General features: G+C 39.5%; 2 protein-coding genes across 8 annotated transcripts in view; both read right to left on the bottom strand.

Annotated features, from left to right (window-relative positions):
• The window catches only part of LOC139935743 (la-related protein 1B-like), a 44,306-nt gene extending 35,497 nt beyond the window's left edge, over nucleotides 1–8,809 (bottom strand). Inside the window, exons 1-2 of one of the 2 annotated variants that reach the window (XM_071930300.1) lie at nucleotides 8,696–8,804; nucleotides 7,024–8,357 (exon numbers count right to left, since the gene is read on the bottom strand). In XM_071930300.1, coding sequence (XP_071786401.1) covers nucleotides 7,024–7,777 — 754 coding nt within the window. In that variant the 5' untranslated portion in view covers nucleotides 7,778–8,357; nucleotides 8,696–8,804. Of the gene's footprint in view, nucleotides 1–7,023 lie in introns of both variants that reach the window. The other variant, XM_071930299.1, reaches the window with a different exon arrangement.
• A 2,035-nt stretch (nucleotides 8,810–10,844) lies between these two features.
• Nucleotides 10,845–14,584, bottom strand: part of LOC139935790 (probable phospholipid-transporting ATPase IA) — a 54,996-nt gene continuing 51,256 nt past the window's right edge. For 5 of the 6 annotated variants that reach the window (XM_071930374.1, XM_071930372.1, XM_071930377.1 and 2 more), the window contains one exon: nucleotides 10,845–14,173. In XM_071930374.1, the coding sequence (XP_071786475.1) occupies nucleotides 14,102–14,173 (72 nt within the window). In that variant the 3' untranslated portion in view covers nucleotides 10,845–14,101. The remainder of the gene's footprint in view (nucleotides 14,174–14,584) is intronic. The other variant, XM_071930373.1, reaches the window with a different exon arrangement.

Raw genomic sequence — 14,584 nt, 5'->3', positions numbered from 1 at the left:
AACGTTTATTTGTGATTCATTGTATATTTCCTTCTAATTATGTTCCGAATGGCTAGCAAGGAAATACTATGGGGAGGACCTTCAACTTGGCCCTGAAAAACAAGTCAGTTGTTCCTGGTAAAGGTCACTTCTGTGGGGAAATTAATTTTTTATTTTTTTAGTTGTACATTAGGGCACTGTGGCAAAAGCAAGGGGTCACTCAGGGCCACCTGGGAAAAGTAACCTTCACTGTAGCAAGGCGGGCAGTACGAAAAAAAATTGTTTATAAATCGAACGGTTACACATGTAACCGACCGTTTCAGAAATAGTTTATACGTTTACAAAAATAACCATAAACGCACAGGCTTAGAATAAGGCCAGTGCTATTATCAACAAGAATTTTCCTTTTGGAAATACGCTTCTTAATTTGTTGAGATCAGCGAGGCAATACAGACTAACTAGTATTTTCAATATCATTAGAATCAGCATTCTGGATAAAGGGTACATGATCAAAGTTGCTACATGTGTGTACATTCTAAAAAGGCATGATATTTGGTCCTTAAAAAAAAGTAAGAATATTTTATTGATAACAAAGACTGACCTACATTATACACATGGTAGAGGCTTTTAATGACGTTTCAGGCTATGTAATCACAATTTTGTCTGGTTCGATTTTCCAAAGGGTAAAAAAAAATGGAAACCAGACTTACATGTCTGTAAAAAGAATATAATGCTAGTTATTTAACGTCATGCCTGATTTTAGTTCCATAGCTCTACCTGTGTTTGAACTAAAATGTGTACGTTACAAAATTTAAATTGGAAATTTTTCATTTTCTAATTCTATGGTGACAAAACTCAGTGAAGGATAATAACCACACCAACCACTGCCAGTTTCATATTAGCACAAAAACTTGCTAAGCACAGAAAATCTTGCATAGCAATAACTTGTGTCTAGCCAAAATACAGTTAACCTTACGCTGATGCGACTGCTCTACACTCATATTTTGGTTAGTGAAGAAATTTGCTAAGCAGTATTCTCTGTTAAGCAGCTTGATAATTTGGGCCCAGGGCAGCAGTTTGATAACTTGACTAAAGTATGATTTATGCATGCGAAATTCCAATCTATAGTGAGCACAATAGTACAAATGTGTGTGTGCATTATGTACTGTACACAGATAACAGTTCAGCATGTGATAATTCCCAGATTGAGCAATACATGTTGTACGCTGACCCCATGCCTCCATTGTACAACGTACACGTTGCATTCAACCATGATACAACTGAACACATGGGGATTTATTCATGAATGAAAACTAGCCTATACCTGGTGTACGTGCAGTCCACACAAAATGGATAATAGCTCAATAATCCAAAGAGTACAGTGAAGACACTACTACAAACAAGTACACCAGTTTTACAAGCACAGTACCAAAAATGTTTTATTGACTCCCAGCTGTACTGCTACTGGATTCTTGTAGTACATGTAGCAGTACGTAGTAGAGTAGTACATGTGGTAGTAGGCCACTTTACCTGAAGAAAAACCTCTTGTGGAAAAAAAACACACCCTCAAACCTCCGATTAAGAGATTCTTCGGCCCCAAATTGCTGATTCAATGGCAAGACATAGTGTCACTTCACAGAGGAATTTACAGTCTTGATATTTTGTGAGAGCGAATTTGCTTTCTTTGGAATGCTCTTCCACTGCACCTCAGACTACAAGACACTCTCTAAAGCTTCAAAGTTAACCTGAAAACACACTTGTTCAGTTTAGGCTTTTAGACATCGCAGGCCCTGAACATCACTCTTCATGGGGCAAATAGCACGCGCGCTTAGAAATGGACTACGCACTGTTACAACATAGCTATGAATTGCGCGTTCCGCGTGAAAATCTTGCGCTCCGACACGGAGAAGCCAGCCGGTTATAAACACTGGTCATTATCAACCGTTTAAACACGCCCACATGACACGCTCTCCACCAATAGGAGTTAGCGAAACTGTCTGGGGTATTTATGAATACACATCACTTTCATTGTTTTGCACCAGGGCATTTAAAAAAAAAAAAAACTAACCCCCCCCCCCCCCTCGGGTCATTTATATCTTCCAGAGGCTTTGGATGATTTTAAATGATTGAGGCACTAATATTCATCTACTTGAGCCAGTTTGGATGCTTTTTAAGCACAGCACCCCCAAATTACCAAAATGAAATTCGATTCCTGTACGCTTTGCTTTTGAAAGGGCAAGGGCGATTGCCTCTATGCCACCTGGTCATTGCTTTGGTGCCCTTGAAATGCAGTAGAAATTTACAATTGGTGCCCTTGCCCTCTCAAAAGAAGCATAGGCCTGAAGTATGCATTTAATTATAGACAACTGGTCACTTATCAGCCATGCTATGGTGAATGGGAGGGGAGGGGAGGGGGCAGCTGGTTTACTTAGCAGAAACACCTTTGCTCTTTGGGGTTTCTGGTCTTTGATAAGCTAACCAGTAACCAGACATTATGAATGAACTTTGACTGCACTCGGCCTCTCCAGCATTACACATTTTGTGCAAACAAATCCTGTGTATACACATCCATGACATGAAGTATTGAACGTAAAGGATGCACACTTCATGTACAAGTGCTTTTCAGTCAGCATGTGCAGGGGAGCTTCACTATCACAAACTATGTACATGTACATGATGCTGGTACACGTACATAGGCCAAATTTCATGGCTCAGCTTATTGCTGAATTCAGCACTTACGTTAAAACATTTTCGCAAATTTCTGTGTTGGCTGTGTACGCACACGCACAAGCAGAAATTCCCAGCTAACCTGTGAAATACGCTTGCCATAAACATTGAATTCCCTGCTTCCATAAGCGCTGATTCTTAGCTAAGGGTAAGCGGAGCTATAAACATGTGCCCTGGTCTTAATCAAAACAGTAGCCTAACACTAACATTGTTTGGAAGTCACTGTAATGAAATGAAGTGGACAATTCCCCTGTTTATAGAATATCAAATTGCTACACAATCAATTGCTACTCAAAAATCATCAGTTTCTACTCAACATTATAGCATTAAGTGTGTACACAAAATGTTCAGTCCAAATATTTTACTATGCGCCTTGAACACTCAGCAGGGTGGATATGTGCGCATTACAAGTCTTATTATTACTATTACTATGCACAATTACTGGACGAAATCAGTCCCTGAATTGTATTGTTTGAAAAAGTTTGTTGAAGTGGGGAGTGACCGTGTGAACCATACCAGGTTAAAGGTCTGTCAGCATGAGGGCTGTCAGGTAACTTTAAACTTACAGTTCATTGTAACTGAATTATTTTGACACACAGTTTTTAAATTTCCAGCAAATTATTTACCAAACCCTTAGTTTTAAAGTATTATGGAAAGACAGGCCTAATACTTCATGGGGACAACAAAGGTGATTGCCTCCATGCCCCTGGTCATTGCCTTGGTGCCCTTGAAATGCTGAAGTACAAATTTACATTTCCCTCATAGGTTGCCCTTTAACAAGGAGAAAATGCCTTGGTGTCCTTGCCCTATCAAAAACAAAACATACAGGCCTGGAACGATATAACACCCACTATAGTTACACTACACTTGGATGATGACTCGACAAAGCAGTATCTTTGACCATTCTTGATTTACTGTGCCCAGAAATTCCACGAATCAGACTTCATAGGTACAGACATAAATCAATGGAAATAAATATAGAGGATCATGCAATAATCAGCTCAGAATCTGGCCCAATTTCATGGCTCTACTTGTTGCTTACAGAAGCAGGGAATTCCGGGCTTAAGTCAAGCAATTTTGTTAGCAGAAAAATTTTGCTTGACGATTATTTTTTCTAAGCAAATATTGAGCAGGGAACCAGTCACAACAATGTAAAACTTAGATGAATTTTGGTTGGTAACCTGTTTTTGTGCTTGCGCAGGAGAAATTGAGCCCAGGACCCAATTTCATAGAGCTGCTACGCACAAAAATTTGCTGAGCATGAAATTTCTTCCTTGATAAAAAGAGGATTACCAACCAAATTTCCACGTGATTTTCAGGATGAGCAATTAACAGCTGAATAACAGTAACAAGCAATATCCAACAAATGGAAATTTGGTTGGTAATCCTGTTTTTTATCAAGGAAGAAATTTCATGCTAAGCAAATTTTTGTGATTATAGCAGCTCTATGAAATTGGGCCCAGGATACGAGAGGCTCCTTTTTCAAAACCAGAATACTATTAACATGACTCATGTCAGTTCCTTGGTCTTGATCTGGGTTTAGGTCAGGATGCATGATTGCATGTGTCACACACAGACCCATGTTCTATTTTTATCGAAGAGGTCTTGGAACAGACACCGATACAAATGTATGTAATTGGCCCACCAGCGCAAACTACACCTAGTTAATTTAAAGGGACGGTGAGGTACATGTATGTGAACTGGCTTCTCCCGAGAATTTTTTTAAAACTGTTGGCCATTCTTCTTGACCCAATTTTGGAAATTTTGACCAAACGATGCTGAGTTGAAACAAGGTCTTCACTGTTTCTATACTTAGTATTTATCTTGGTTTTAACTGCCTCTAGAGCATTAGAAGCGATTTTATCTTGATGATTTTTGTAAAATTAGTCATAACACAAAATACTGTTTTAAATACATGTAAATCAAATTGTGCCAACTGCCAAAATGTGAGCAAATTTGCACACAATTCAAGCACATACGCCTGCTATGCCAGCTTGTGCATGGGGGAAGCCTGATACGTGTTTAAGTACAGGACTGTTACTTCGTTCTCGTGTGAGCAAGGCAGTTTTTCCAAAGGGCACCCATATGTGAGAAAGGTAAATTTTTACTGGAACGTTTCAACTGGCACCAAGCGAATACCCAGGGCATGAAGGCAACTGTCTCTGTTATCTCCATGAGGCAATTTGCCTCTACTATGTTGCTGAGCCACAAAGTATCAGGCTTGCATTAGACTGCCAACTCCACCAGGTTTTGTGAATGAGTCCTCGAAGGTCACTTGATGAGAAACCATTTCCTCGTAAAGAGCTACCATCTAAAGTGTACAAGATTGTCAAGCCTAAACCTTTGGGCCTATCACGCCCAAAGCTGGGACCAGTGACCAAAGCTAGGACCAGCAATCTTGCAAGGGCTTACTCAGGCGTGGTGGGCCCGCCCCGCTAGCAGTGAAAATGAGCTCACCTAGCCCAGGTTGGACTCCTCCGTTGCAGGCAACGCGACGGAGTGCAGGGTATAAAGGTCCGGTCCCGTACACAAAGCGCAGAACTATGCGATACCGAGCATTGACGTCTTGTGCTAAGACTTCATGAGCCGGAAGCGTTTTTTTTTCCTAGGACAAATGAGGCCACTTTTTACTAGTCTGGTTCCCAGACCCAAAAATCTCCGACTAGGCTCTTAACAAGAGACGTCAAGGAATCTTTGGTCAGGGGACCAGACTAACTTTTTACCATGCTAACCATTCCAAGAAAAAAAAAATACGCGCGCAGGAAAGCGCCCTCTGTTGTCCGCACATGTACAGGAAGCACTGTGAAAAAGCAAGGCGGCGGCAGACGATTTTGCTGCACGCTTAGAATTTTTGGGGTTTTTTACCAAGAAAAAAAACTTGATATTTGTAACCGAAATTCAACTGGAAATTTATGAAAATTCTATTTGAGCTGGAATATTTTATGCCTCCTGGATTTTAAAATGTATATTATTGGAGGAGTTGAAGGCGAGTTAACGGCACCTCGCCTGTTTTGACGGCGAATAGTGGCGAGATAATGCACTGAACTCAAAGCCATGCGCACTTGGGCTCACACTATCAAGTGGTACATGATGATCAACATCGCCAGTGCAGGACTTTGACATATTTTCGGATATAATTTCTTCCATGGATATATTTGTTAGCTGTGAACTCGTTGAGAATATAGTGAGGGACACTATGAATATATAAACGGAATTTCAGCTTCTCAAATCAGGTAAAAAATAAAGAAAATTGTAGTCAAACTTGTGTTCGCATTGTAAAGAACCTTTATACCCCGGACGTCAGTGCAGTGGCACTGACTGACGTCCTACCAGGGCTAGAGCTCACCCTGCTACTCTACCACACTAAAATACTGCCACAACTCCTTAAAAATACCATGTTTTGTGACAATTAAAAAAAAAAAAAAATACTCTTTAATTTGAATGCCTTTTTTAATCAACAAAATTAAATACCATGTCTGTTGATGACTTCCTTGCACAGCAGTCTGACTGGATCAGCTAACCAATGGGAGACTTTGGAACGCTAGGTGGCAGCAGACTTACCAGGTAAATTTCCTTTGTTTACGTAGTTCTTAGCGTGCGCACACACCGAGAACAATGGATTTTACTTGGCAAGACTGCTGCCACCAAGCGTCCCAAAAGTCTCCCATTAAGAATTTGCCCGAATGGTGTCCATGACATTAAATTTGTGCACCAATTACATCAATATTCGGTTGTGATTCGTAGTTGATAATTACACTGATATGAAGGGGACCAGGATTGCTTGGTTGCATTGAAGAACCTGTACACATCGCACTGTCCCAACATGAGAAAGAAAATAGTGAACTTGTTGGACCATGGTAAGTAGAAAAGTTGACCATCTGTGTTTCTCGCTTACATTGACATTGTACTTCATTGTCTTTTTTGATTGAAATTTTTTGAGGTAATCAAGTGTATCTTGTGAAATTTGTAATCGTTGTTGCGATGATTTCCCCACCCTTATAAAAAAATCCTGGTGAGAGAGCTGGCTGGTACAATCATGAAAATGGACTCCTGTCCCTAATAGCGTTTTGAACAAAACATGGAACACTGAAGAAACTGTCACGAAAATACACAACTGATTTCATTGGTTACCTTCATGCAAATATTCTAGTTAATAAACAAGTTCTAGAATTTAAATTATTGATTTATTTTGACTTGTGACTTGACTTCACCTGACTTTGGAGCACGAATAGCTTGTTACTTGACCAAAGTTGACTTGGTTACAACACTGTGAATGCGTCTGTTTTACTCTGATCATCCTTAGTTAAATATACTCACCTTTTGATGGTGTTTTTGGTTTTGGGGCTGCCACCACTGGCGGTTGTGGCTCAGTCGGCGTTGTAGGTTTCGCTTCCTTCTCGTAGCTCTTGACTGGAGGAACGGGAGGTGCAGAGGGTATCGTTGACACAGCAGGAACAGCAGCAGCAGCAGCAGCAACCGGTTCACTCTCAACAGTTTTCTCAGTTTTAGGGGCTGGCAAAACCGCAGTCGGAGGAGCCGTAGAAACTAATGGTTTGTTTTTAGTCCAAGCATTGACCTTTGGGGGCAGAGCCTCTTGTATGGTGAATTTTTTCTCCGGTTTCTCTTCCTTTTCGGGCTTCGCTGGTGTTTTCTTATCAACTGCTTCACTGGTGCTCTTCTTTGCGTTCGATACCAGAGTGTTGTTTGCTAACCCTACGTTTTTAGTTTTGGGTTCTTGTGGCGTCGTTTTGGGTTTGTCTTTAATGTGTTGCTCTTTTGGGTTCGCTGGAGTGGCAGTTGTGCCGGCTCGATGCCAGGGATTCACCTTTGGGGGCGGAGCCTCAACGTATTCTTGCTTTGCAGATTCACTGTTGAGCTCTTCAGTCGTGTTTTGCTCCGCGTTGTTCGTCCCAGCAACAACTGGTTTGACGTTTTCTTTGGATTCTGTAGAGTTGATGAGCTCAGGTCGCATCGAGCCCACTTGCGGACCCGTGCTCATGACTTTGCTGCTGTCACTCTGATCCTGAACTACACTGCTGTAGCTCGGCTGTTTGGCAACCTCGGCTGCCATGCTGATTTATTAGTTCCAGCGCAAGGCTATGTTTGAAAACTCAATTTCTTTATACCTATTTTTAAAAGTGTGTTCCCAAAATCAAATGAGGCAACCAGGAAGCCTAATTAACTAGGACTTACAGTTACAGTTACAGAGCAATTTAAGTAATATTCGCTCTAGGTTGAAGTACAATTGTCAATAGTCTTGAATAATGTGAACGTCAATATTTATGAAATTTGGTGCTCGACACAGGGAAAGCTGCTGGTGCTACATTTATACACTATTTTCCAGAAACGGTTTTCAATTGGTGATTTTTTAACTTAAGATTTTCTAATGTTTTCTATTGCTTGTAAATGTAAATTGTTAATGTGTCTATCAACAAAGAAGTCTCGAGTTATCATTCAAGAATCAAATATTTAGATGATGGTGAAACGTTTTAATTCTGGACAAGAGAAAATAACCTGAGGTTGAAACTCGAAAGAGCGTGTGCGGCCGAGCACACACTCACACAGCGTGCGGGCACCACACGATAACCTCGCCGTCTGCGGAGAGTCACGTCGAGAAAATGATGAGATTTTCCGGCAAAGTGGAGCCTTGACTAGACGAAAAACAAATAGGAAGACGTAATTAGTCAAAAAAGTGGGCTCCCAGCTCTGTTTTAAACAATCAAACACGTGTCTTTAAACGATAAAGTTCCATCCAATATGGTGCGATTTTGTATAGGCGTTTTACACACGACGACCTGCGCTGGTAAAAGTTCACGAGAGATTCGGAGGTCAGCGCTACACTACACATGTGCGTAAATCAGCACGGTGAAATTCTACTAAACCTCGGCTAGCACTGCTAACTTCATCGGCGAAATTCGCCTCACAACTGCATGATTTTCTCTCCAATCTTAGTCAATTATAGTTTTCTCTCCTTCGCAATTGTGTTTACCGTGTTTAGGAGCTCCAAAGAATGCATTTAGCTGTTAAATATCACATCCTCAAGTTCCACATCGTCTTTACTTCAAGCACATGTCGCCATCCTTTCGCAGCCGAGACCGATAGATTGGTACCGGGTAATTCATGGCATATTTTTGGGATAGTGCGCGGCGGTGCACAGACCAGAATCGACCCAGCCATTTTTTACACGTTGTGCAATGTATCATCCGGACATACAGCACAGACTGGCGTGTACATACGTATGCTAAGGGAGGCATGTCCATACTCACTGGTGCCCAGTAATATGTGCACTGTAGCCGTTGATCAATGTGGTAACCACCGTATCGTGCCTCGCTTACCTATCCGGTGACGTCATTATCCTAAACACTTGGGGGAGGGGCTGAGCATGGTCTGATGAGGAAGGGGCAGTCCCATTATTATTTGGGGCTAGTCTAGTCCCTAATTATATAAAAAAATCCTGGTAAAAAAAAGTAACCACTCACCCCAACTAAAGCAGAAAAAAAGTTATGGCCTGACGTTTCGAAACTAGCTAGCTGAGCCTTTCTTGAGTGTGATGGCCCTTTGCAGCAAAAATTTGAAAACTGGGATGAAAGGACCGCTGTATAAATGCATAATCATTCAAAAATTGAGATCAATTTTAAGATGACTGCGAAACTCTTTTTCTTTAAACAGTATAAGAAAGTGTCACTCCTTCTTTTGCGTCTAAAAATTCTTTCCCATCCGATTCCGATGGCTTTTGTGAACTTAGACTTTACTATGAAAAAAAATTTAAAAATTCGTAGTCATAATATTGTCAAACGAGTGCTGTTTTGTTTATCTGGTTGTTTGTTTTGTTTGTTTGTTTGTTTGTTTGTTTGTTTGTTTGTTTGTTTGTTTGTTTTTGGAAACAAACTTTATAGGAGTGAAGATCGTCGCAAACGGCGCGTCGAAAGTGAATGGAAAAAAAAAAACAGAAATTGCAAAAACTCTCACAGTAGAGCGCCCTCATTGTCAAGACAAAGAAACTTATTTACCATAAAATAGCGCCCTCTTGTGGATCAGGACAACTGTTTGTCTGAGTTGGTCAAAATGTTCTAAACGATTGTAATGTGTAATTTGTTTTTCCTTTTCACTTGTTTTTGTTTTCCCTCAAAAAGTGAGTTATGTGCCACATGATCTGTTGATGACTCAAGGGAAGCCTTCTTTGATTTTGTCTTTCAGCCTGTACATGTATCTGGGGATTCAAACTTTGAGCATATCAGTTTGTACTGGCGCAGTTTGAACAACTTTACATGCCAAAAAAGTCATGTGGTGATAAAATAAAATGTTTGTAAAAGAAATGGGCAACAAACCCTCTCTAATTGCGATATTTTTTTCAGGTAGAACTCGGTGAAATGAAATGTGGAAAGTTTTATAACATGTGAAACTTTTGAAAAAAATACCAGTTGGTGGCACCCCACCCCAAGTAAAATAAATTCCAGGTACTCAGGTGGTGCTAACCATAGGGCTAGCTGTGATAGCCAATAGGGACAAATGGCGTCTTATACTGATATATCTTTGCCTGGTTCTGTTTGCTATAGTTTCATATATACTGACTGAATCTAGTTCCCCTTCCACTTCAAGACTTTGATCTTTGTTCTTGTAAAACAAATTCCTCCATGAAAGGTTTTTTACTGGGGGTGGCCGAGGGTTGACTAATGAAGAAGAGGCTTTTTTTGAAGACCAACTAGCAGCTTGAGATGTTGTTGAACATGATTGAGTAATGGTTGACAGGAGTTTGTTCCAAGACTTGATGGTCCGAGGGGGGGGGGGGGGAGTTGGCATACATTTGTGAGTTTGTAGCAGGCATTTCAAGTTGGTTTGGGAGTTCTCGTCTGCATCTGTCAGGTTTGGGTTTGTTTCTGGTGGTTGATATCAAGATGGTTGATATCAAGATGCCCATTAATCATTTCATAAAAGCAATTCAGTCAATGTGCTTCCCTTCCGTCTTTTAGAATCCGGCTTTGTGAAGTATAATGTTCAGATCTTGATAGAAAAGAAAAATGGCTGCACGATAACAATTTTGTTCCTAAGTTACAGCCATACACACACCTTCTGTTTCAAATCTTTGTGGAAAGTAAACCAATGACAAATCAAGCGAACACGATAAATAAGGACTCATTTTGTGAGATCTGTTTGCCACATTTATTCATTTTGAATATTAACTGTGTGTAAGTTGAAAGTTAACACTGTTTCTATAATTTAAATCACAGTTAATGGCACTACACAGGGAAGCAAATTATTACACTTTACTACAGTTCATGGCTGTCATCATATGTACTATCCCAATGGGACGATACTTGTATCCTCTTCGGGACCATTAAATCCCAATTGAGGATAAGAAAAGACATGAATGGGTGAGAAAGATATCTTGTATGACTAACCCCATTGGGAAAATTTTTATCCCGTTTGGAACCCATTCCCCTAAATGAGGACACAGCGAATAACACCACCTATAGGGTTAAATATAAACTACATAACTCATGGTTTCAACCCTAAACACTTTTAAGTATTGCAGCGGCACCGTACAAATCTTAATTACGTATCGATCAAATTTCCTATCAATCAACTGCAAAGAGACCTAGGCACTTAAGAAACTAAAAGATAAAAAGGCGAAGGAAAGTTTCAAAAATTCCTACAATATTAATACTGAAAAATAGATTGATTGTAAGAATGCAGAAACCCTTTGTGGAAGAGGGCGCCATCTTGGGACAAACGGGTCTTTAAAAAATGAGCATGGAATGCAAAGAAAGCTAAGGTTAAGCTCACCTGACACAAACCTAAATCTGTAAGATTGATACATAAAGAGGTTGCACATTTTGCTATTAACTTAGTCTATTATCTTGTGTTTTCTATTTATTTATAAAATAAAACCTCGGTGGACTTTGCTAAAAAACAAAAACATTGCACTTCAAAATAAAATATACATAGCACAGGTTAGCGCATCATTATGTATTTTGTTGAAACCAACAGTTCTTTTCAGAACCACCCAAACTCATTAGAGAAAGTCATTCATGGTGTTACTGCAAACCTTTCCATATCGTATTTTGCCGTCACCTTCCCCAACGGGCTACTCGTCCCAACTCGAGATTTGTGACATCGGCTACTGTACACATGTGAATGCCCAATATCAATCTAAGTCCAGTAACTTTACTATAGGTTTTCTCGGTCTTTTTCGGAAAATGAGCAGCCAATTTAACCACCAAGCTATTCTATTTCGCCCAAAATCGAATGCTACTCAAAAGGGTCATTCGGTTTCGTTTTGGGATTAGTCAAATGTTATGTTGCGTCATTCGAATGAACAAAATAATCATTCAATTTAACAATTCATCAAAGCAGCATTCAAATTCGTAGACGATTCTTGAGGCGTGTGTGTCACGAAAAAGAATGACGCTACGCTAAATTGAACAGAGTGCTAAAGGAATTTGACTCGACCCAAAACGACATTGAATGGCCGAATTCTGAATTTGAAACGCAGTAACAACTGGAGAGGCAAAACAGCTTAAATTCGAACGCATGAAAATGAAATTGACTGCTCATTTGCCGAATTTGACCGAGAAAACCTATATTATTACCTAATGATTGAAACAAAGAGTGTCCTCCTCTGAGATTTAGGGCTAGTATAAAATACTACTAAAACATCCATATTTTGTCCTCCCTATAAAATCAGCGTCTAAAGGCCATTCGATGAACCAGTAATTTCATGAAATATCTGATAAAGTTAATTACATTTTACTTTCTTTGGAAAATTTTAAACTTGGAATTAGCTACAAAGTTTGATTCCATCGATTAACAGCTATTTTTACAATGCACAACAATGAAAATACAATTATAGTAAATGGCAGGCAATCCAACACTCCAAATAACAAGATCCTTAAAACTACCCATCTCGTCTCAATTTTGTACATATCATAGTCCACATAATTTCATCTACAATTATCATATTCTAGTCAACATTTACACAAACTCTTTAACAGTAACATAAATAACAATTCACCACTACTAACATCAGGTACAGTCATATTTCATGTGATATTTACTTTGCCTTTGTGTCCGAATGGCCACGGCCTACAAACCACACCCAAAGATCACCCTTTATTTTGCCACTCCACACTGACGCCTCGCAGAGTCATTTCCAAAACAATAATTCCCTACCCTGTTAATCCAATTGACGCCAAGTCGCGTCACGGCGGAGATGAACAAGGTTGGTAACTACATGGAGTCGTCCACATTGTTTCAAAGAGGTTTTTAAGAGTTTCCAGGTTTTTTTTTTTTTCTTTGTATTGTGAAAAATTGACTAGGATCTGTGTGTAAGTTATATAGAACAATTTTTTTTTCCATTACACTCTTTTAGTTCAGATTTCACCTTTGTGAGTATATTCTGTGACATACATAAATAGGCGTCGATTATTTGAATATTATTGGGCCCAAAGTTTCATCCTCATCAAAATTGTTCTAAAAACGTTTATCGTATTGGATAACGTGCAGCATTGTCCTCCTCAGATGAGCGATACATTTTGAGCAAAAGTGACACCATTAGTGCAAAGTGGTTTTCAGAGTTGCTGTCCTTTGTGAATGAGCACTGGTAGTAGTGCACACGCACATATCCTCTCCACCACTTTGGGAGTCAAATAAAAAAAATTGTAGATGAACATCATGCAGAGGTGCATTGTGCATCGTGCAAGGGGTCAATCTGTGAAATCATGTAAATGGTTGACATGTATTGTGCGAAGGTGATTTCCGCCTTGTGAAATGTTATGTAGCATTTTAACCCAAAGGTACGAGTCTAGTTATATAAAAACCCAAACCATTGTTTAAACCACATGTTTGTATAGTTAGTTCAGAGCACAATTTCATAAAGCCTGCAAGCATACAAACTTGCTAAGCACAGACAACTCTTGATTAAGAGAATCTGGTTACCAGCCAAAATTCCATGAAATTTACATTGTTTCAACTGGTGCTCCACTCATTTTTTGCTTAGCAAAACAATTGGCCATGAAGTAATATCTGCTTTACAGCTTTATGAAATTGGGCCCCGTTCAGAAGGGCAAGTCTCAAGAAAGATATATTTATATTATTATATAAAACCATCAGATGACCTTTAACCTCTGACCTGCACTATTTGCACCTATTTGCACTGGCTGTCAATTGTGTCTCTACTCTCCAAAATATCTTCTCAAGATATACAAGTTATTTATCATAAATAAAGGAAGGAATTAAATACACATGGATAAGTATTTTTTTTCTTATAATTCAGAATATAAAAGAAAAACAAGGTTGCCTAGAAGAAATGTTTTCAGAGGAATGTTAGAACTTGATGTTCTTGGAGTCAGGGAATGATACGTTACTGTCAACGTCTAGCTTGGCACATCTCGGATGATCATCGGTTCTCAGGGATGACCACTGCTCCTTCAGGTCGTTTCGTTGAGTCAAATACCCGGATGACTTCACCCTACAAGATGAAATAAGAAAAGTAAAATATGAAGATGAACTTATTACGCCATCTTTAGCTCTAACCATTTTGGGAAAGTCAAAATTTCATAAATAGTTTGTTGGACACCTATAGATGGATTGCAAGACATTGTCCACAATCTTTGATGAATTGTGCACGCGTTAGGAGCTATCAATGGCCGAGATTCCTATATAGTGCTTACAAGCGTATACTTCTCGACTGTTTTACATAAAAGATGGCGGCCAATATAGCAACCCATCTATACTTGTAAAAAAAAAAAAAAGCTGTCCTCTACCCACTGGGCAAGCTTCCATCTGCTCTAACATTATGTATTCTTTTGCAGAGCTAAGAGTGCAAGCACCAACTGATGGATTGCACTAAGCGTCATCGTCCGCCATATTTGATTAAATG

The sequence above is a fragment of the Asterias amurensis genome, chromosome 4, assembly GCF_032118995.1.
Source record: "Asterias amurensis chromosome 4, ASM3211899v1".
Lineage (NCBI taxonomy): Eukaryota > Metazoa > Echinodermata > Asteroidea > Forcipulatida > Asteriidae > Asterias > Asterias amurensis.
Note: the sequence above shows the minus strand (reverse complement) of the source record. Positions and strands in the feature narration are given on the sequence as shown.